Source organism: Mustela lutreola, chromosome 1 (assembly GCF_030435805.1).
Source record: "Mustela lutreola isolate mMusLut2 chromosome 1, mMusLut2.pri, whole genome shotgun sequence".
Classification (NCBI taxonomy): domain Eukaryota; kingdom Metazoa; phylum Chordata; class Mammalia; order Carnivora; family Mustelidae; genus Mustela; species Mustela lutreola.
In genome coordinates this window covers 229,942,422-229,966,730 of record NC_081290.1, presented here as the reverse complement: position 1 = coordinate 229,966,730, position 24,309 = coordinate 229,942,422, and the positions used below count along the sequence as shown (strand labels likewise).

The following is a 24,309-nucleotide window of genomic DNA, read 5'->3' as shown; positions in this document are numbered from 1 at the left end:
GGGCTCTCTGCTCAGCAGGGAGACTGCTTCCTTCTCTCTTTCTGCCTGCCTCTCTGCTTACTTGTGATCTCTATCTGTCAAATAAATATATAAAATCTTAAAAAAAAAACAAACAATTTTTAAGTGGTCACGCAAGAGTTGAATAATAGACCCTTATGTATTTGCAGAATTTTGTGTTCTCTGCCTTATACAAAAACAGGCAGGTGGGTGGAATGTTTCCTATTCATCTGGAAAACAAATATAGAGTGGGTTTTCATATATACGATCCTTGATTGATTCCCACCATTGCTTCTCCCCCAAACCCAGAAACTGGGGACCAGCAGTAGAATAAAAGTCCCAGCCTAGAGCTCCTAGCCTAAAGCAAGAGAGGACCTGTGGTTGTTGCCTGATATGTAGGTAAGGGCAAGAAGCATGATGGCAGGGAGCATGCGAAGGTCGGGGGGGTGGAGAGTGAAATCTGGGTGTATGGAATGGAGATCCCAGTTAGTAACCACCCACTCACATGGTACGACTTTCCATGATGGTCTCTGCCACTTTTTGGCCCTTGCCTTGACCCTCCCTGAGTGAACTGCTCCCTCAGGACCTGAGCTCACCTGGTGTCGGACCCCTCCACACCTTTGCTCTTGCAGCTCCTTCTGTCTGGCACGCCTGGGCCACCCCAGACTCTGGTCACCTGGTCATCACCTGCTCATCCATTGAAGTTCTCCCTGATCCATGGAACCAGCTAGAACAGGCTCCTCCTTCATGACCCACAGTGACCAGAGGTGAGGTCTCAGTCCTCCTGGTTCCCTAGTGCCCAGAACGGTGCCTGGCACATAATAGGTATTCAATCAACACATGTTAGTAAAAGGAAGAAAAATCCCATTCCAAAAGTCTATCCTCTCTTATCTCCCAGGTTAGCAGAAGGTTATCCAAGCGGTTAAACCTGGCCCTAGCTCTGATGTTCCCTACCAGGTTTGCTCTCCTGCTTGAAGGCCTGCCCCACATGCCATGCACACCCATAACCCACCCACTCTCCAAGGTTCCCTCCCAGTGCAGCCTTCTGACTCCCCACCCCAGTAGGAAGAGACCTGTCCTTCATATGAGCAAGCAGCTACCTGGTCTGTTGTTACCTTACTCAAACCTCTCTTACGGCTGTTTCCACTCCCCTGTGTTAGGCACACACAAGGCTTTCCCGCTAATCCACACAGTGAGCCAGCCCCAGAGGGTGGAGCCTTCCCTGTGACCAGATTCAATGAGTTAGTTAAGGCACGTCTGCCATCCCTTGGGAGGAGAAAAACCAGAACCGCCAGTCCTGCAGGGTGATGGGGAAGGGGGTGGAGACTCGGGGCCCAGCCTCCCAGTGTGGCGACTACGCAGTGCTGGGCGTAGGCAGTCACTTGTCCCCAGCAACATGGGATCAAAACGTTACACTACCTTGTAGGCCAGTGGGTCTCTCGGTCCATCTTCGCCTTTCCCAACACTTAGCTCTGACTGCTTGCAATTAGAATCTGAGAGGCAATCTAAAAGAGTCAAGCTGCATTAGGGAGAACCCTAGAAAAACTGCAGGGCATAGCCCGTCTCGTGGGGGGTGGTTCAAATGGCAAAGGTTGGTTCCTTCACCTACTGAGCTGGGCCTTACTGAGGAAATAAGATCAAGAAAGTGGTGTTCGTCTTTAGCATTTATTTATACTTGGAAAAAAAACTGTTTGTTTGTTTGTTTCCGAACAAGCACAGACCACAAGCACGTCACAATCAATTGGCTATACATGAATATTTGTTGTCATTTTCTTACTAACAGCAGGAATAGTTAGGAATAGCACCAAGAGAGGTGTGCGCTACACATTACATAGACAATCTGTGGTATGCAACAAAACCCAGGCCACAAAATCGTAATTAGACACTTCCTGTCTGCCTTGGAGAGGCAAAGAGAGAACGGACCGGTTGGAAGCACCAGCAAGTAACAAAAAACTGGGGGACCCAACGCACAGCCTTAGGGGTTATTTTTGCAGGCAAGCAAAGCAGACACTAGGAAAGCTTCAGGCCTTGCTCTCTTGCCAGGGGAACTCAGGGATCCGTAGGAAGATATAAAAAAATGGACAGCCAGGCATTGGAAGCTTGGTCATCTTCAGAAAGGCAAAACGGAAACACTGTTTGTGAAACCATGATCAGTTTCAATCAGCATGTTTGAGATGCAGAATGAGACTGGCTGAGTTTTATTTGTAAACAGTTGAAATCAAAGGAGGTTTCTTGCCATGAAATGACACATTCAAGAGTCAAAGTGAACTACAAGTAAGAATTTTCCCAGTTGCAGGAGTTAAAAAGATGGGGCGGCTGAAGGGTTGAAAAGACATTATACAGGATCATGTCTCAAGCTGCAGGCGGGGCAGAGTTGGAAATTCAGTCCCTGGAGCTGCAAGGTGGGTGGGAAACCATAGTTTGGGTGAACAAACTTGAATCAAACATAGAGATCAAGTCGTATGGATCCTTCTGGTTGTGCTGTTGGGGACACAGGTATATGTAAAGTGCCCTGCACATCTCGCACGGTGTCTGGCACACAGGCATTCAGGACATGAATGTGGAACGAATGTTCCCCTGTGGATCGTGCACTTTGATTTTACTTGATCTGCAGAACATACATGATTGTTCTACGGAGAAATCCAAACTGCGGTTAACATCAACACACCTGACCGATGCCGGGCCTCGATACAACAAACGTCCATTGGTAATTGTCTGGGTAAAGTTAAGCTCGTGTTGATAGAGCTCTCTGGTTAACATTAAGATTAGCCATCGAATAGCTACAATCAGTACTGGGAGCTATCCTGGTCATTTCCAGACAGGCATCCCAAACTGGGATGCTCGAACACTGAAACTCACTCATATTTTCTACCTTCTTCCAAGCTTCTTCTCAGCAGCATGCCCTGAGATAGAAAGGAAGATGACAGTGAGCCTGGCCAAGAGCCTTATTTCTAGGCTCTTAACAGATGTTGCCCACAAAGCACACGCTCAGTGAATTTGCAGAAGACTTCTCTGTCAGCCCCAGGTGACCGACAAAATGGTGTCAACAGAGACTTTGCTGCTTGAATGGTCAGAACAGGAGAGGACTGGGGGAGGCCCTGCTTCCTACACACCACAGGGACCAAAAGGGAGTGCCGCGGTGAGGAGCCTGGGACCCCGCTCACCGCTGCTGTCCTTCCACAGCAGGGGCGTGGCACCGTCCACAGCCCAGCCGTGTCACGGTGCCGGCAACAGAAAGGGCTTCAAGGACAGGGCAACAAAGCAAACTGAGCAATGTACACGCCACAAGGTTTGCAAATGTAATTTTTCTGGTAGGTATCTTGGGTTCCCTTGTGAGCACTGGGGGTCTTTGCACAACTCTCTAATGCCTACAACACAACTCTAGCACAACTAAGGTGCCACTTGCCGCCCCCAGGGGGCGTTGGCCACACAGACACGCGAAACACAATACAGAGAGCTGCTTTTACTCATCAGTGAGGTCAGAAACGCTTGCTAATCACTTAGTAAGGAACTCTCCTAATCTTCAGCTAAGTCACAGACATTTCCACTAACCTGAAATTCAGCGTCCTCTGCCCTCCCTGAGGAACAGAGCAAGCACGCGGGAAGGGAGGGTGAACACCGCCACACTTGCCATGACGTCGACTTCCCACCTTGTGTTTCTCAGAAGCGAGGAAGCCACATTCTAAGTCCACTACCCCTGGCCCCTGAACTTTCCTCCTCAGTCATCTGTGGCCAGCTGCTCTGCCAAACCGCTGGCACTGGATTGGCTGAGGGCACACAGAGGAGAACAATCTCCTCATGCCGGTGGATCTCTCCATGATGTCTAGAACGTACCTAAAACACCAAACCTTCTTACCCTGGCCTGCTTTTAATCATCAATGGCCTATCTATTACTTGGCATACAATTTCAAGCCCACTGATAGGAAACTAAACGTAGTCACACGTTTCTAACAGAAAAGTCTATGAAAAAAATGACTTAACGGACACAATTCATCCTATGGACATTAAGGCCGAGGTTTTTTGCTTTTAAAATATTTCCACAAATGCCATCTACCGCTGAAGCCCCAAAGCGAGCTTCTCTAGCACATGATAACCTTCTGAATTTTGGAAAAGGACACATTTACCTACAGTTCAGAGCGGATCACTGACACAGACTTTGGAGGAGAAGAGGAGGAGGGCACCCTATGGGCATTCCCGAGCGTACCGGGAGACTTCCAGTTGCTGGGAATGGCCTCTGCGTGCCAAGGCCTGCCTCCCTCCCTCAGCAGCCAGCGAGCAGTCTCACCTGCTGTGGGAGGCACAACCAGGGAGCAACGCTTCCCGGGGTTCCTGGTGTTCCAGGGGCCCCGCGGCATGGACCCCTGTGCCGTGCTTAGCCTGGCAAGGTCTCGATTTGGAGAGGAGGCATGCCGCTTGGGCTTGGAGACGGCATTCCTCCATCAAAAGAAACCAAACCGAAGAGCTCCTGGAACACTCAGGACCAAGGCAGATGAGAAACCTCTAAGCAATTTTGTGGCCTTTTTTGTTGGTTGGTTTAAAAAAAAAAAAAAAAAAAAAAAAGGAAAAGAAGAATAAAAGGAAAGTGCAGTGAAATTTACTCTTTAGCCTCAGCCAGTTTATTGTTCATCTCTTTACTTTGCTCCTTGTCTTCGGGTTGGGTGGCAGTGGGGACCTCTGTGCTCTTTTTCTTGGAGGCCCGGCCTGACACCACCTGCTTGTCTTTGGCCTTCCTCGGGGGCTTATGGCTCGCTGAGGTCTTTTTTGGTTTGGAACTCTGAATGCTAGGTTTCTCCACCTGCTCGGAGAGACAGACAGACAGACCGCAAATACAGAAACACAGAAAGGGAGGGAGTGGGCGAGAGAAGTTAGAGAGAAGACATGATTAGCTCGACAATAACCGTCATGATGACACCTGATGGTGTCTGAAGTATTTTCAGTGACTCAGGTCATCTGGCTTTGGAACCGGATGGTCAGGGGTTTTGGCCACAGGCTCACTGGCCACAGGGGCTCCCCGGCCTGGTGGCTGTCACCACAGAACGACCGTGGTGGTAGATGGTATGGCTGTTTTGCCGATACCTGCTGCCCCTCCCCATGGGAAGATTGTACCTCATTACTCTGTTCAATTCGGGCAGGCCTAGGATTTGCTTTAGTCAATGAAATGTGAGCAGAAGGGATGGGGTCACCTCCAGAGGAAACTGGAGGGCCAACCGGTACTTCCCCCTGCTCTCTTCTCTCGGCCACGAGAGAGGCTCTCTGTCACCCGAGGGCCACACTGTAGAGGCGGCGAGGAGTAGGGCTGCCAGCCCCCCCACATGGTGGACAGTTATTAATGAGAAATAAACCTTTGTTGGTAGAAGATGCAAAGATTCGGGGGCGGTATCACCACTGACCGTATAAACTGGCCTTTCCTGTTTCTGTCTCCGGGAAGGTGAGCTCGTGTGGAGAAATGGGCCAGGCAGTCTCACCTCAGAGAGGCCTTCACACTGCCCTCCATCCAGGCTTCCTCTCCTGCTGGCTCCCAGGATTCTCTTCCCCAGAGCAGCCCATCCACTCCCCCCAAACCCTCACCTCTAACTCTGCCCTCTTACTCCCAGGAAACGGCCTGGCCCTCTCTCTCCCAAGAACTCTGGGGTCACTGTGTATGGTCCCTCGATATGCCCTCCATCTCTGGGTTCACCTTCCCCAAACTTCCCTCCTTCCTTCTCTTGAGTCTTCTTTTGTGCAAAGCGGAATATGGCCAGAGATGCTGTGGGCCTCCCAGGCTAAGACATTCACTCAGGGAGCTCCAGGGCTTTTCAGTCACCTCTGACCTGTACCTCCTGGTTTGCCCAGGAATGAGGGCTTTCACGGAACACAGAACTCTCAGTGCTCCAAGTGGAGGAGTCCAGTCAAGCTGACTTAGTTCCCACTTTACCTAGAATTTAGTCCAGGGCCAAACAGGAAACTATTTCAGTGCAAGACTTTCAGACAAAAGCAGAGGAAAGGCTCTCACGCTTTTCCTGCTTTTATAGATAAAAGGGATATTTGCACAACCCCATGTGGCTTGACTTCACAGAATCAGCCTTGGCATTTATGATTCCTGCTTCCAGCTGAGTCTCCAACTCGGTTCTCCCCCTCACAAGTGTGTACTGGGATACAAATAAGGCAAAGTACTGTTATTAATGGAAATCCCTGAATCCACTGAAAGTTACTTAGAAATGTAAATCATTAACAAACTGTCTATTACAGTAACAAATTACCCGGAATACATCTTGCAGCTGATGAGACAGGTGCTCTGAGCTGATGGTGCCTAGTGTTTATGGAGGAAAAGGATAAAAAGGAGTAAGGAGTTGTCCATGGATTGGAGCCGAGGATGCTGGCAGGGGCAGGGTGGGAGGAAGCCAGCGAGACACCTCCAATGGCTAGCACTTCAGGGGCAAAAGCGGCTGTTTTAAGAAGGAGGGACTGAGGGCTCAGGTGGGGTTTTCTGCCACTTTTTTGGAGGGTGGTTTTAAAATCTAGAAGCCAGTTCTCTGAAAACCGGCCAGTCCTCAAGCAGTTTTATTTTAGGCACTGTTCCTTTTAAACATTTCTTTGAATTTAGCCAAGGTTCCTGTTCCCTGGTCTCTGTGCTACCAAAAAGAGGAGGAATTTCCCAGGAGCCCTTGGGGTGGGGCCAGGTGGGCAGTAGCCCCGCCCTCACACCTCGCTGCCCTTAAGCCCTTGTATCTAGGTTGTGCTGAGGGGTTCCCCACAATATCTAGCTCACCTTTGGGGGTTCCTTGAAAGGTTCGCTGTAGAGGCTGCGTATTCTTCTGCGATCAATGACCTTATTGTCCGCTGGTGTGGGCTTGTTGGCTTCCCCTTTGAACTGGGCACTGTAGCTGGTCTCGTGAGCCATCTTATCATCTGGAGGCTTGTACTGGGGCCTGGCTTTTATCGGTTTCACAGGCTTGATATCCGTCCATGCTCTGAATTCGTTTCTGTGAATCAAAGAAAGCATAAGCGATATGAAGCACTATCTGGTGGGACACAGTGGTTCTCGAACAGGGCTACAAGCACAGCAAAGCTCTCAGCGGGGCTCACTGCTGATGGAGGAGCGGCTCAGCAGTGAACTTCCCTGTCTCCTCATGGGGAAGCGCGTGGTTTCCTTCCTGCTGCATGGGTGCAGGCTGCGGCAGTAGCCCTTGTAGGAAGACAGGCTGCCAGCTACAACTGTGTGATCATAGAGAGGCAATTCTAATCTCTGGACCTTGTTTTTGCACTATCTTAGATGAGGCTGAAAACACTCAATCCACTCCATCATGCCTGGATTCAACCTCTAGGACTGAATGCCTGGCACGTGGGAGGTCAAGAGTGTGAGAATGAGACGTGTTAGAAGGTGTGTCTGGAGCCTTCATGCCACAGCCAAGGACCAAGGCCCCTCCCCCACCTTGTCATGCTGAGACCCTTTGTACTCAAGGGTCTGCTAGCAGAGGGCTTGCTTCCTATGTTGCCAGAAATTTAACAGTCTTAATCCCTGTAGATGAAAACACTCATGAGATGTCTAAATGCTTCCAGATACAAACAAGCAAAATGTACCAAACACAGGTGGAGTCACTGTTAGGATGGGTATTTCGGTGAGTACACGCAGGACAGTCTTCGCGTGCTCTGGTGTGAATGGCTATCGGGCCTGACCCTTTAATGACCACCATCTGCTGCTCTTTCCTGAGTCAGTGTGTCCATGTTCTTATCGTGGCTCCTAACCAGCTGTTTCTGATCTGTTACAGGGCTGGAGACTAGATGGGGACAATGTCTGAAGCAGGGTCGAGTACATGCGGCTGCTTATAGAGGCCATGCGGTCCATCCTGTTCGTTGAGTGCATGACATCCGACGGATCTGTTCCCACTGGGAGCCATGAGAAGCTGTGTTGTGGGAAAGGAAGAGGTAGGATGTGCGTAAGTGCGGCTAGGTTCTTCCAGCGCTCTCGTCACCCTCACCGATGAGGCCCTCCTTCGGGGCTCAGAGACGAGGGGCACAAACAGGAGGGATGACGGAAAGAGCTGAGGCTGTGAGAGTCCTGCAGTCCCAGCCCCACTTCTAACGAGCTGTGGGGCAGGCCCCTCCCTTCTCTGAGTCGGTCAAAAAAAGACTCAGACCAGACAATGTCTTTATCCTATGACCTTTTAGCTCAGAGGGTCTCTGAGTCGGTCAAGCTGGTTTGGTTAACACAGAGCCCCTTGTTGGTCATTTGACCTCCTGAGGGGAATTGGCTCATTTGTGAGGAGAGAGATCACAGTTTCTTAAGAGACTGTCCTCCCCACCACCCAAGCATCAGACTCACCTTTCCAGTGCATCTTGGACCCTCACCTAGGGACCCTACTGACTCAAATACAACATCCCTAGAACCAAAGCATCTTGTCTCCCCCTCCAAATTGTCTTCATTCCCTCATCATTCAATTTATTTCATTCATTCATTTGCAACACATTTCCTGAGTGCCTAGGGTCTCTCTGGCAGGATGCTGAGCTCTGTGGAGCCAAACTCAGTAAGAGAAGCCCTGGGCGCAAGAGGGAATGAGATTTGTCCAGGATGGTAAGAAAAGAGCCATGAAAGAGGGGGGGAGTGGGGAACACAGCCTATGCCAGCCTGGGAGGGAGTCGGAGATGTGGCTTCTGGAGTGGAGTCAGAGATGGGATGGGGAGCTGGCAAGGGTTCCAGGCAGAGTGAGGGGTACCCGAAGAGGCAGCTGAGACATGGCCCTTTGCACGCAGTTTGGGTGGTTGGGCTGAAGCTTGTGGGGAAGAGCACAGGAGGCTGGACAGATCGTGAGGTCCTGCCAGCCATGCTGAGGGGATGGTCTGGACTGTATCGAGGAGCTGCCAGATGGTTCCAAGCCAAAGAAGAATATGGCAGATTAGTTTGGGGAGAGAGAACTTTGGCAGCAGTGTGAATGGCGCATATACGGGGAGAGGTGAGTCAGGAGGCCAGGCAGGAGACTGTGCAGTGTGCCGGGAGGAAGACAGAGGCCTGAACCAGGACAGTGGCAATTGGGACTGAGAGTGGCTCCAAGTCAAGAGGGAAGTGGGCAGGACTTGAAAGTGGCTGAGTCGAGGGACGCCAGGGTCAAAAGGGAATCTGGAGAGATTCAGGATTTGGGTTTGTGGATGTCAGCGCTACCCACTGAGTTGGGGAAACTGGGAGGAGAAGGGGACTTGGAGGGTTGAGACCCTCCAATTCTGTTAATGGCCCCCATCTGCTCTAGCCTCAAGGCTGCATTATATCTTTTCCTGTGCTCTCTTCCACTGTTTTACACTTCCGTGGGTTCACCCAGCTACTTCGACCTGACTTCTGAGCCATTCTGGGCTGGACTGGGTCACACTGGGCACTGTGGCCACCATGACCCCCCCCAAGTCTCCAGGCTCCCCCTCCTTCCTCCCACCCTTTAGGACCCGAGTATTGCCAAAGCCCCTTATACGTGGCTTATTGGTAACGACTTGGTTACTGCATATATGAGGTCAGAACCCTGAGTTTTTTGCTCCTACTTCTGCCTGCTTCCAGAATCAGGATTGACACAGGTCTACACTGGCCTGAGAGCTGTTTCTGGATCATCTCTCCCAGGCCAGCCTCTGCAGCTTTCCTGCATCTCTGGCCTGGCCTCTGGGCTGGCAGGCATTTCACAGTGAGCATTATCCGTGGGTTAATTGTCCTCGGACAATTGTCCTCGTGGGATCAGTCTGGTGACCCTGATCTTAAACAACTGATCTTCATATGAAGCCATGTAGTGAGTTCCATGATAAGGCCACTGCAATTAGGACAGACAGTTCAGCTGAAACCCAAATTCTGCTACTTAGAACTTTCTTCAAACTCGCCATAAAACCTTCCCCAGCCACAAGCCGTAACTAAGCATCTGTCACACAAGTAGAATCAGCTACCATTTGTTACCCACCTTTTATAAGCTGGAGGGTTGTTTTGGGTTTGCTTTGGTATATTATCTGTAATCCTTACAACAACTTTGAGAGACGGTCATATTGTATCTCTCTTACAAAAGAAGGTAACCCAGGCTCAGAGGGGTTAGGTGGCTTACATAGGCCAAAGAGCTGGCAAAGAAGCAGGACTGATCTATGAGCCTGGGTCTGTGAGGCCCCATGGCCCACATCCTTCCACTACACTTCTCCCATGTGTCGACACTGCAGTGTGTTTGGCCTGTTCTCTCACTGGAGGGGCCTGTGCGGCTCAGGCCTGCTGAGTGCAATGCCGTGGAGGGTTTGGTGACACAGCTGCACGAGATGACCCCTGAGCTCCTCCAGCCCTGAGATGCTTCTCCCAGAACAGCATGGGCCACGCTCTCAGCTCAGTCATGACCACAGCCTCTTGCCACCAGCCCAGGGTCCCCTGTACACATGGACTCCCCTTTCCGTGCAGCTGGATTTCAGCTCGATGGTTCATTCCTTTAATCATTTGACATTTACCAAACACCAGCCATGGGTGGGGCATGTGTCCTACAGGGCATGTGACCCAGTGGCCGAGGTGGCTACAGTTTAGTAGGTCAGAATCTGTCTGTGTGTGGTCCTAAGCAAATGGGACAGAGGGACAGAGGGAAAAGGATGCTTAATTTTCAAGGGGGCACTAAAAGATGGAGACAGAGAAGTGGACAAAGGGAATTCAGGCAGCACTCTGAGTCCCTGAGGCAGGCTCAGAGAGCAGGTGAGCGCTCAGGGTGTGGAGGATGGTGTCCTTGGAAGGATGTCCAGGTGACCAGGCTAGGTGGGAGCTGGGGCCAGGCTTACAGGGCCTGGAATGCTTTGTTTACATGCTTGCAGTTGGCCTGGGGAGCTGCTGAACGTTTCTGAGCGAAGCAGCACTGTTCCTCCATTAATGTCCTCCTCTCAGACTGCCCCACTTTTCTTTAATCTTCAAGGCCCAGCTTGGGGCTCTCCTCTTCCAGGACTCCCTCCTGGATTTCTCAGCCCAAAGTTTCCTCTCTCTTGCCTCCTGGATACTTTACTACCTTGTCCAACTTTGTGGTGACCCATGCAGTTGTACATTGCTCTTTATTTTATGAGTTCACTTTACCTCTCCTGAGGGATGAGATACATAACAGAAAATTCCAGATGGAACCCGACTTTTTAGTCCAACCTCATCTGCAAGGCTGTGAAGGGATATCCTTTAACTTACCCTATGTCAAACTGCGGGTTAGGGGCAGAGCTGGGTGAGAAACCCCCTGGTGTCTACGTGCTGTGCCAGGCCCTGGCCCTCACCCAGGCCCCCACTGAGAACCGTGTTCCATATCTTTCTCACATTCTCCATGGGACTTCAGGGCTTGGCATTGAGTGACTATTTCATGGAATTAGCTCTTATTTGATCTCCTTTCTGGTCTTTTCTTCTTGTAGGAAAGAGTTGTCCATACTAAAGCAAGCATCTGGTGTCTCCCAAGCTTTCGTAAAATCCACCCTCCCTAGATTGACAGGAGGCTGCCCAGAGCCCCCAGTGAGTGAAGCCACTATGGTGGCAAAGGGTTGGGGACAGGAAGGAAGCCCTGACAATCAGGGGGCAGGTAAGGAAAGGAAGAGTTTGCTAACACTTCCCAATGCCCACTTCCTTTAGGCTGAGCTCTCTGTGCATCCAGCCTTAGTTTACCTTTTCATCATCCCTGTGAGGTTGCTGTTATTAGCCCCACGTTATATATGAGGAACCTGAGTACAGACAGGTGAAGAGCTCGCCAAGCCAGTAAGCCGTTATTGGACGTGAGTCTGTCTGGCTCAAAGCCCATGCCCCTTCTGCCATCCCACACTTGGGGGTGGATGTGTAACCCGCCACAAGCTCATGGCAGCTTCAGCTCCGGGCAGCAATCACAAGACAGCACTTCCCTTCAGCCATTCTGGGTGCCCCAGTGAGACTGTGAGCATATGGGAGGGTCCCACATCTACTGGCTGCTGCCCCTGGCATCCCAGAGAGGCTCCCCATGCCATGGCTCCTCCTGTATCATGATCCAGGGAAGCCATGGGCTGCATTGCCATGGGCCCATGATCCCCTCCACAGCAAATCATTCCAGGCTCGATGCAGTTCTTCTCTCCTGCACAATCCCTGCAGGGACAGAGCAGGGTTTGGGATTATGATGACCCTCTGTGGCTGGGTAAACTACACGGGGAAGTAGGCTCAACCAGTATGTTCAGGTCTGGGTTTAACAGACTCCTCTAATGGCTCCTGTGTGCTGGAAAATCTGTGGAGAAAAGCTTGGGCCAGCCTCCAAGCTCCCATCAAGGAACAGCAGAGACAGGCCCAGGGTAAGTCACCTCACAGAGACCTGGTAGACAAGATGTTCCTAGACTGTTCCCACGGGGCCTTTAGATAGGTGCATTCTTGCATTCTGAGAAGCTGCTAAAGCAGTTTGCTGACCAGGCAAAGATTTTAAAGGAGGCAACAAACACCCTACTTTTGCCTCCTCCTGTCCAGTCCCCCTGTGCCATCTCACTTCAGCCCTCGAGACCTCCTCTCCCTGGACCGTGGCCTCAGAACCTCAGCATCAGAGTCCCAGGCTCTCCCTCCTCCCTCTGATTCATCGGCACAGGCTCCAGGAGAGATTGTCCTCCAGCTCCGCCATGAGCACACTACTTCCCTGCTAAACCCTGAGGCAGATCCCAGTCACTACAGGACCAGCTGTGCTCCAAGCCAAGGCCCCCTCCAGTTTGCTCACGCTGTGGCTCCTCAGGACGACGTGCACGGCCCTGTGACTCAGCCCGCAGTTATCCTTCTGGCCTTACTTCGTCCTCACCAGCCACCCCGTCGTCACTCAGTGAGCACCTGCTCGGTGCCAGGTGCAGCACAAAGCTCCTTAAACGAATTACGAGCCCGAGCCCGAGCCACAGCTACCACGGCTGACTTTGCCAGTGACATCACCACGGCCCCTCCCCACACACCTGCCGCACTGCCCCTCCTCCGAACTTTCGCCCTTGCCGTTCCCATGCCCAGCATCCTCTTCCCTCCATACCCCCTGGCTTTTGCGTGGAGCTTGTTCTCTGACCTTATCCCTCCGCAGCACTCACTGAGCATGTTACGGCAGGTGGCCTGGGTAGGTCTCTCTCTTCCCTCCCAGAGGTGCCATCGTCGAGGATCAGGACGGTCTCTCTGCATCTGTGTGATGCTGGCGGAGCCTGGGCCAGCAATTCAAAACGCAGCCTCCCCCTCTCTCTGCTGAAGGATTGGCTGCCCCAGAAGTCCTGGCTGCCCCAGCTGGGCGAGGGCATGAGGGGGCCGTCCAAGAGTCTCTTGGCTTCGGGCATCTGTGTCACTTCTCACCATATCCACAGATTCTTGCACACTCCTCTCTCAGGTGGGACTCCTGCTTGCTTCCTTGCGGAGCACTCACACTGAGGACAGAAAGTGGCCACGACAGGAGGACTCACACACACGCCCCCACGGAGAGGCCTGTGCGCAAGGAACTGCAGTGTCGTGCTGAAGGGCACGTGAATGGGCCATCTTAGAGGTTGAGCCTCAGGCCCCCGCAAGGATTCAGATGATGCTGGGAGAGTGCCTAGAACCATTCTAGAAGCCATTCCTTGGTTTCTGACCCTTAGAAACTGTAGGAGATAGTAAACATTGGTCGGGGCAGACACTTAAACCACTGAGCCACTCAGGAACCCCCCGCCCCCCGCAGTGCTTGTATTTCTGACCACTGCAGTCAACATTCCGGTGCTAAGAGAGGGCAAAATCTGGGCTGCAGCTTCCGATGCCAGGTTTATTTCTGAATGCATTTCACATTAGACTTGAACAAAGTAGCATTCAGTGAATGCCTGATTAATTGAATCTCCAATACTGAATGTCCACCATACACAGACGTTCGCTTAAGGACCTGCCCCACTTACACACATTTTCTTGCAGTGATTCAAGGGGAAATACTGAAAGAGCAATTATGGGGGGAGGGGGAGACTGAAGACAGGCAGGGAGCCAGTTGATTGATGAAGCCCGGCTCCAGGAGAGGGAGGGGGGCAGGCATCAGAAGAATGGCGAGAGAGTTTGGCCTTGGAGAGAAAGCGTTGCCAAAGAAGAGAATAGAGGCTGCTCTTTCATTTCTAATTTGAAAAGGCCTAGCATTTACAAGAAATGATGAGATAGAATTACACAAGGAATAATTCTACTGCTGGGGAGAATATCTACATGTGTTAATTGGTGCAAATCACTTCTCCACAAAAGTAGGGACTCAATAATGGATTACTGCCAGCCGTGATAGAATATAAATTCCATGTCTCTGCCCATAAGGCCCAGATTTATTACATATCTAAGTTCTTGGGAAATAAAATTCTCTCCTCATCCTCTTGACAACAAAATTTCCAACAACATTCTTCCACTGTTTTATGATGGAAGAAAATCGTGCTGTTAAGTCTTAATGGTCTAAAATCTTCCTACGGATTCTCATAGGTAATTTACATTGTCATGGAAACATTAAGTTTCTGTTCAAAAATCTTGCCTACGTTTGTTATATTAAAGTGTTCTCGAAGAAGGGAAGCAGGCTCTTTCATGAAATCTGTTGGAAACAAGCCAGTGAACGCTGTCGGTTGCCAAGCTATTGTCAGGAGCCTGTTCAAGGAAGTAGGATGTGGAGATTAAAAAGAAAAAAAAAAACACCTGAGCCTAGAGGGGTGCAGGGGCTTAGAGCGGCTTTTCTCTCTTTGGAGGGGAACGAAAGATTGTTTCTTCCTGGTAGAAATGACTGGGTCGGGAGAGGAGCTTTATGGGCTATGCCTGTGTATTTGCTTGCTTGCGTCTTTCAGCTTCTTTTGTGTGAGAGGGAGAAAGGGGATCTGATGGAGAATACCAATGCTGTAAGCATTTAGGACCACAGTTCTTGGCCATTAACATCCAGTAAACACATGCACAACACATATATAATAGTTTTCTAAAATGCAGAAGGCATGTACTTGAGCAAATCAACGTCTGTATATAAAGAAAAGTTTGAAGCACATCTAATGTGAACAGAGAACGAGTGGAAAAGAATCCGCCCTTTCCTTTACATGGAAAGATCCACTATGGGTAGCAGTTGGCAATGACAAAATCAGGGCTTCAGTTTCTTCATTAGGTAAATGAAGATTCTGTGGGTAACTGCTAAGTCCTGTCCCAGGCTGCATGAGGCTCACAAGCCCAATGCAGGGAGCCTCATGGGAAATAGCGTTTCACACAGAGAAAGCTCATGTGCACAACATGTATAGAATAATGAGGACAAAGAGTTAAAAATAAAATTGCTCAATTAGGGGGTGCCTGGGTGGCTCAGTGGGTTAAGCCTCTGCCTTCGGCTCAGGTCATTGATCCCAGGATCCTGAGATTGAGCCCTGCACTGAGCTCTCTGCTAGGCAGGGAGCCTGCTTCCCGCCCACCTCCACCACTTGACATTTCTCTCTGTCAAATAAATAAATAAAATCTTTAAAAAAATAAAAATAAATAAAATTCCTCAATTAGGAGTCAGTGTGATTCTACACAAATTAATTGATGTTGCCATATTTACTAGGCACTATGCTAAGAACTGTATGGAAGAAAAAAGTGCAAAATAGGAAAGCTATAGTTGTCAGGTAGAGGATAAGAATGAGGGAGTGTGGTGGTTAAAATAAGTACACATACAAACACACCTCAGGTAGAAAAAAATAAGAACTAGAGGAGAGCTTATAGGAAAATCACAAATCCCTCTTTACTCTGTCCTGCTCCCCACTTCCCCATTAGTAGCTGGGCGTTTTAGTCATGGGAGTCCTGGGGTGGTTTTGCCAATAGACCACAGAGTTATCCGGCTGAGGTTGAAAATAGAAGGCTGCATTCTTCTGGGTAGTTGGGTCCCAAAGCTTTGCATCCATTAGTTGCAGAAAGATGGTTCCTTAGGAAACAGAAACACCGAGAGTATATCCCCTGAAAGTGCTGCCTTCTTCTGGGGGCGGACCTAGGATTCTGGGAGGATACTCCGATGAGGTGAGCTCCACACAGTTCCAAGGATGTTGCATGATACATTTAGAGAAATGTTCAATAAGCTTAAGTTTCCTCATTCTTTGTTTGGTGCCCAGGAAGTACTTAGTAAATATCTTTTTTGCAAATCAAGCTGGTGCCGAAGAAAATGGCATTTTGTATCTTATTGAGACCCATGCTAATTTATTCTTTAAAATGTAATTCAGTTATGCGGGAATACTAGGAGAACTTCATGTCAATATATCTGGATGAAACAGACAAATTCTTAGAAAGATGCAAATTACAAAACTGACTAAAAAATAGAAAAACTGAATAAGTACATATCAAGTAAAGAAATTGAATTAGTAATTTAAAATCTTTCCCCAAAGAAAAACCAGCCCCAGATGGTTTCTCTCGTGAGTTACATTAAACATTAAGGAAAAAATAAATACCAATCCTAACAACCTCTTTTAGAAAAGAGAACATTTCCCAACTCATTTTAAGATGGGTAATATCAGATATTTTTCTGATACCAAGCCAGTCAAAGTCCTTACAAGAAAACTACAGGCCAGTATTTCTCATGAATATAAATATTAAAACTCTTAAAAAAGAGGAGTAAATCAAATCTAGCAACATATGGAAAGGTTTATAAGCCATGAACAAGTGAGATTTATCTCAGGAATGCAAGGTTGGTTTACCACCCTAAAATCAGTTAATATAATATAACATTTTCATAGAATAAAGGTCAGAAACCACAGATCATCTTAATAGACATAGAAAAAATATTTGCCAAAATCAAACACTTTTCCATGATTAAAAAAAAAAACAAACAAAAACCCTCAGCAAAGCAGGAACAGAAGGGATGTTCATCAACCTAATAGCATCTACAAAAACCCTACAACTAACATCATACTCAATGGTGAGAGACTAAATGATTTTCTCCCAAAATTAGGAACAAGGCAAAGATGTCCACTGTCATCACTTCTATTCAACATTGTACTGTAGGTCATAGTCAGTATAATAAAGCAAGAAAAAAAAATTAAAGGCACACAGATTAGAAGAGAAGAAGTAAAACTGTCATTATTTACATAAATATGATCTTGCACTTAGAAAATCCTCAAGAACCTACAAAAAGTACTAGAACAAATGAATGAGTTTAGCACGGTTGCTGGATACTCAATATATAAAAATGAATTATATTTCTATAGACTAGTAACAGACATTGGAAAAAGAAAAAAAATTTAAATCCATTCATCAGAAAGAGTAAAATACTTAGGAACAAGTTCAACAAAAGATGTGCAATGCCTATAACTGAAACCTACATAACACTGCTGGGAGAAATTGAAGACCTAAATAAAGACATACACCATGTCCCTAAATTGGAAGAGTCAATATTGTTAGGACAGCAGTTCTAGAAATTGATCTATGAGTTCAAAGCAATCCTTATCAAAATCCCAAGAGGACTTCTGTAGACAATGACAAGCTGATCTTAAAACTTACACGGAAATGTAAGAGATCTAGAATTGCCAACACAATTTTGAGAAAGAGAAACAAAGTCTGAAGATTTACTCTACCTGATTTCAAAAGTTATTATAAAGCTACAGTGCATGAAGATAGACACATTCATCTAAGAACAAAAGAGATTTTTGCATATAGTTAGTGCATTGTAGCTGGCTTTTCTTGGGGTACAGAGCTGATTAAATTTGTTAAATCTTCTGTAATTTGGTGAGCTGATTGATTATTCAACTACTGGTAGCTTGAAATCAGCCATGTGAAAATATCAGGAAGTTGGCCAACACTACAAATCAGGCCCCTCCTTTTTTCCAGAGAGCTAGTTAAACATTTACCATCATACCACTGCTCACATATGTGGTTTATTTATTTTTGAAAAAATGTGCTAAGGTAATTCAGTAGGGAAAACCATAAGTGTTTCCAGCAAATGTGTTGGGAAAAGTGGATATCCATGTGAAAAGAAAACGAATCTCAACCATTATCTTACACCATACACACAATTGTAATTAGAAATGGACTAGAGACCTAAATGTTAATCCTAAAACCATGTAACTTATAAGACACAGAGGAAAATCTTTGTGACCTTGGAGTAGGCAAAGATTTCTTAGATCTGACAAAAAACCCCAAAACAATAAAAGAGAAAAATGATAAATTTAAGTTCATCAAAATTAAACTGTTTACTCTTCAAAAGACACCATTCAAACAAGGTAAAGACAAGCATAGTCTGAGAAAAATATTTGCAAAACATCTGTAAAGGATTTGCATTCAGAATATATAAAGATCTCTTAAAACTCAATGATAAGACAAAGAACCCAATTTAAAAATGGGAAAAATGTTAATAGACTGTTTACAAAAGAAGACCTACAATGGCAAATAAGCACATGAAAAAATTGCAGGAAATACAAATTAAAACCACAGTAAGATCCCACTACATACAAAAGAAGACCTACAATGGCAAATAAGCACATGAAAAAATTGCAGGAAATACAAATTAAAACCACAGTAAGATCCCACTACATACTTGAGAAAATGGCTAAAATAAAGCACATTGATTTTGCTTGATGTTATAAAAAATGTGGAGCAATCAATCTCTTCTACATTGCTGATGGGAATGTAAAACAATACAGCTACTTTGGGGGGGGAATTTTTTTTTATGTTAACCATACACTTACCATATGACCCAGCAATTCTACTCCTAAATACCAAAAAGAAATGAAAATACACACCCACAAATGACTTGTATGTTACTAACTGAATGTTAGTAACAGCATTATTCATGGGAGCCAAAGAGCTGGAAAGAACTCAAATGTTCATGAACTAATGAATGAATAGACAAAATGGGTAAATCCCTTGAACGGATGATACTCAGCAGCAAAAAGGAATGAACCAATATGGAGGAATCTCGGGAACATCATGCTAAATCAAAGAGGCCAGACAGAGAACATTGCCTATTATATGATGCCATTTACATAAAATTTCTAGAAAAGGCAAACTGTAGAAACAGGAAGATCAGGAGCTGTCTAGGCCTAGGTCAGGAGGATGGGTTGATTGAAAATGAACACAAGGGATGGCAGCATTCTAAAACCCTTTAAGGGATGGCTTTACCACTGTATTCCTTTATCAAATCTTATCCAACTGTGCACTTAAAAGGGGTGAACTGTATCTTATGTGAATTATATCTCAGTAAAGCTGTTAAAAAATCCAGCTGGAACATCTTCCCTGACCCCCCTCCTCTTGCAGGGAGGTGATCCTGGCCTGATTCGATGCCCTGGGACTTCCCTGTACCAGCTTCTTTGTCTGATTTCCCACATCGTGCTCCTGGCTATTTGTTTGCAAGCCCATCTGTGAGGCCTGGGAGGGCCAAGGTGGCTTCGAAGCAGAGTTGCAAAGAATTACTATCTTTTGTTCTTGATTCCATATCCTTATATATATGATTCCATAACCTTACGGAACCTTATAACCTTCCCTATGATACAATCATAGAAATACTTGTAATCCTACCCTGCATGTTTATTTCTTCCATTTAAATCTTTAGGCCTCTGGAAATATATTACTATTTTTGTGTGGGCTGCTCAAGTGCGAAAGGCAGCACTGCAGCCTCCGCTGGCAAGGGTGTGGGGAAAGTGCAGCCTGACTCAACCCAGCAGGACACCTCTGTGCCTCCCCAACCCCTGTCCCTGGGATCTGATACATCATCAGTCCTCACTGCATATTTATTGACTATGTGAATTAAGGAGTGAAGCCTTTAAAACTGTTATCCTTTGATCTAGCAATGCCATTTCTAGAAACTTGTCATAAGGAAATAACTGGAAAAGAAAACATTTTTTCATGTATTACAAACTCTTGTTTAATTATCATGTGTGAAGGCTGCAAACTATTCCTTTGTTTGGAAATACAAATTCACTCTAAGTCTGCCAATGCTGGGGCACGACCAAACCTCAGAAATTATTAAGTAATGGTGAGCATAAAAATATTAAGTAGGTGATCCCCATGATGCCATTTTTGGTGCATTTAATGTCATGCTTGTTTTGTGTTGCTAATGATTCACTGGAAGTGACACCATTAAATTCTGCTTTGGGCTGCCTAAGCGTCCTCTCAGCTGAGGTAGCCGGAGCTCTGGGGGCACAGCAGGGGGAGTGCAGCGGGGCAGCAAGAGGGTAGGCAGTCTGGTAAGGGGAATTACAGACTTCATTTACCCAGGTACAACTAAATGCTCTTGGCTTCGGTGCCTCTCTTTCCACAATGCAATTTTTTTCCCCCAGCAAGTCTTTCAGCAACCTGTGAACTCTAAAGAAATAACAGACATACTCAGAGGCATCAGAGGCATCAGAGTCAGAGAAAAATGTGAGACTTTTCTTCAGGCCATGAAATCTGGAGGCGTTTTTGTCAAAAATGGGACCTAGGGGCGCCTGAGTGGCTCAGTGGTTTAAGCCTCTGCCTTTGGCTCAGGTCATGATCTCAGGTCCTGGGATTGAGTCCCACATCAGGCTCTCTGCTCAGTGGGGAGCCTGCTTCCCCTTCTCTCTCTGCCTGCCTCTCTGCCTACTTACGATCTCTCTCTGCCAAATAAATAAATAAAATCTTTTTTTTTAAGATTTTATTTATTTATCAGAGAGAGGAGGGGGAGAGAGCGAGCACAGGCAGACAGAATGGCAGGCAGAGGCAGAGGGAGAAGAAGCAGGCTCCCTGCTGAGCAAGGAACCCGATGTGGGACTCGATCCCAGGACGCTGGGATCATGACCTGAGCCGAAGGCAGCTGCTTAACCAACTGAGCCACCCAGGCGTCCCAAATAAATAAAATCTTAAAAAAAAAAAAAAAAAAACAAACAAACAAACAAACAAAAAAAACAGGACCTAGAATTTCTTCGTGAAGCTGCAGTGTCATGACACTCAGTCTTGTTAGTCACTTGCTGGGGCCAGCAACCAGGGGGGCAGTACATTTGGTATGGCACCTTTGAAGGCCAGCTGTGGGACGCCTGGGGGGCTCAGTCAGTTCAGTGCCTGACTCTTGGTTTCAGCTGAGGTATGATGTCAGGATCGTGAGATCAAGCCGGCGTCAAGCTACATGCTCAGAACGGTCTGCTTGGAGTTTCTCTCTCCCTCTGCCCCTCCCCCACCTCTCACGTAAATTGTTCTTTAAAAAAACCCATAGAGGCCAGTTGCTAAGGGGCAACAGGAAAGCCAGGGCTGCATGATTTCCTATCTCATCTCTACGCCACAGGTGGGAGGCACTTACACATATTTGCTCTCTAATCTTCAGGGTGGCCCCAGAAGGCTGGAGTCTCCCAAGTCCCAGATCAGTGCAGGAATTTACATGGGGTGTCTCAGTCACTCAGGTCAAGATTTGAACCCAGGTCTGTTCAACTCCACAATTCGACCTCTTTAAGCTGCCCCGTGAAAGCTTGAAACACTTTCATTAGTCGTGTCTTTGCATGGGCCTGTCCTCACCTTGAATTTTGTCTTTCCACTTTCTGCTGGGGAAACAACTACTTCAAAATGCAGCTCAGATAGAGGCAAAGAAGGCAGTAGAGAGAACAGGTTAAAGACACAATCTAGGGCACCTGGGTGACTCAGTGGGTTAAGCCGCTGCCTTCGGCTCAGGTCATGATCTCAGGGTCCTGGGATTGAGTCCCGCATCGGGCTCTCTGCTCAGCAGGAAGCCTGCTTCCCTCTCTCTCTCTCTGCCTGCCTCTCCATCTACTTGTGATCTCTCTCTGTCAAATAAATAAATAAAATCTTTAAAAAAAAAATCTTTAAAGACACAATCTAGCATAATCTGCGGGGCCATCAGGAAAAGGTGTGCGTTCCTGAGAAAGGCAAGCATCGCACTGTGCTTTAGGTTCCTGAGGCTCCCGGCTTGGGCCCACTGGTCAGCAAACATACTGAACACGACATCTTTCGTGCAACAGGGCTTCAAACTGATCTTTTAACCATGTCTTCATGTCTCTGAGCCTCTGCCAGGTGCTCTGTTTACTAAGCATTCATGAAGCACCTCTGAGTATCGTTCCCTTTAAGGAACTTCCAGCTTAGCGCTGAGATGTGCTCTGGGAGTTCAAGGTTCCCAAGAGAATCTGAGGGGGTTTGATAAGATAAACAGAATATTTCATAGAAGAGGAGGCACTAAAATTCCTGTCAGTATCCCGACTCTGAGCTTTCCAGGGCTATGCAGAGGAAGATCATACCCACAAACTCTTGATCGCAAACTCAGCACTTGGACTTGCCTTGGTGGCCCTCCTGTCCCAGACAGCCTGGATTGGCAAGTTCTGGCCAGTGAGCTTGAGAGCTTTCAGCCAGGGGGAACACATTCCTTCAAAACCCCTGGTCCTTCGGAGAAGCAGTGACTATTTCATGGAACCCTTCTTCACATCAGTGCCCTGGCACTCTTTGTCATTGTGCAGGTCACTGGGCTGGCATCCGGTGACTGGAAAGCCAGTGACGGAGAAGGGAGAGCAGAAAAGGGATGTGTCAGGGCCTCCAAATGTGCCAGATGCCCCACAAAAACATGCTGTCACATGTCATCCCCACAGAAGTGCTCTAAGGCATTTTTCCAGATGAGAAAACCAAGGCCCAGAGAGGCGAATGATTTGCTCAAGGGCACACAGCTGCTATATGGAAGGGCCAGAAATCAAATTCCAGAGTGAATGACTAACTAAAGATCTGACATTTTCCTATTGTCTTATGTTAATCTGTTTCTGTATACAAAGCAAATGAAAAATTTAAAAATGACTTTTATGTAACTATTAGTGTAAAATGTAAAGCCTAACATAATGTGCAGATTGGGCAACCAGAAGGGAGGCTGTGTTGGGAGAAGTGATTAAAGGACCTCTGCTGCTTCTGTATCTGGAGGGTCAAGGCCAGACTCCTCAACCAGACCTTGGTTCTGGCCCTGCTGTGGCCCACCTCTGCAGGCCTGCTGCCTCCCACTTGCAACCCCTGAGCTGCTCAGCCACGTGCCTGCACTGGTCTTCACTAGTCTGTGCTCATATTCTTCCCTCTTGCCAGAATGCTCTCCTAGGCTCTTTGCTTGACCACCCCCCATCCCTGCCTCACAATACTGTGAAGCCATCACTGATCTCCAGACAGGTTTAGGACTTCTGCCAGCTCCCAAAGTGTGTCCTTCCCCATCTCAACCACGTCTGGAAGATGCTTATATTCTCCTCTGGGCTAGAGGTCCCGAGGGTAGGATCAGTAGGCCAGGGCCCTGCCCAGGGTCCGGCACAGAGCAGGCATTCAGAAAAGGCGGGCTGAATGAACAGAATTGTGTGAGAATCAAAGCAGCAACACTGGAAATGCACCCCAAGACGTCCTCACCTCATTTTACCGCCAAGGATTACATAAAGGGCAGTGGAGGCAAGCCAGGTGGGATTGGGTCAAGTACAGGAATTCAGACTTGACTCTGGAGGTGGCCGGAGCCACTCAAGTGGTGGAGTGAAGAGATGATGTGGACTGGGAGGCACTTGGGTTGGGTGATTCAGGCCCCCTGGGGACCATGAAAGTCTGGGGATAGGGAGAGACTGGAGGCTTCAGAGTCACATATGTTCTGTTTAATGATGATGTATTAGAACTTACTGTCAACTCTGCTGACAAATGATTTAATTCAATGGCTGAGCATCTGCAGCAGTATAAGATGATCACTGTTTACTAAAGGCCTACAGTGTGCAAGGAGCTTTGTCCCCCTGATGTGACTGCATCCGCAGCACTACCCTTTGGGATGGGCACTATTACTTTGCAGTTTATGGGTGAGGAAACCAAGGTCAGAGAGGCGGAGTTACTAGCTGAGGCCTGAGAAAGGGTGAGCCAGGCACCATGTGAGCACATGTGGGTAAAGGACAAGGAGCCCACCGGCTAGTGAGGGCCAGAAGAGAAAGAAATGGATTGGATTCCTGTAGTATGAGCAGTGCTAGAGCAGAGAGCAGCACATGGGGCTGGAAAGGCCCACAGCCTGGCCCCAACCACCATGGGGTTTCATGGTGAAAGGTGACAGAAGAAACACAGCCCGAGTTGGAGACAGGCGCACTGTCCTATCGCTTAGGTTTTCTCTTTTTGAAGCAAAACCAGACTAGGCAAAACCTAGGAAGAAATGACTGGAAGCGGAAGGACAAATATGCAGAGCTGCGTCACATGAGACACAAAAATCATCTTCAGGCTTGTCGTCACCTAACAGAGGCTCCTGCGTGTGACTTCCCAGCAATGGGGATTAGCCCCATCCTTCTGCCTCGGGAAACTCTGGGGCCACTGGGAGAGTCTCAGGGATCCTGAGAGACCAAGGGATGACAATCCAGCCGCAGATGGCTCTGCACAAGCCCACCACTTAATTAGATTGCTGTGAGAGACCGTGTAAAGAGATAAATGAATTTGGGAGGACGGGGTTACAGGAGGGGGGTTACAGGAGGGCGGGCACCAGGTGTGCCCAGTGTAGG

General features: G+C 47.8%; 1 protein-coding gene across 1 annotated transcript in view; it reads right to left on the bottom strand.

The window, feature by feature from the left end:
- Positions 1-24,309, bottom strand: part of MAP6 (microtubule associated protein 6) — a 71,036-nt gene that overhangs the window by 13,098 nt on the left and 33,629 nt on the right. Inside the window, exons 2-3 of the mRNA XM_059188668.1 lie at positions 6,746-6,959; positions 4,596-4,792 (exon numbers count right to left, since the gene is read on the bottom strand). Of these exons, the coding sequence (XP_059044651.1) occupies positions 4,596-4,792; positions 6,746-6,959 (411 nt within the window). The remainder of the gene's footprint in view (positions 1-4,595; positions 4,793-6,745; positions 6,960-24,309) is intronic.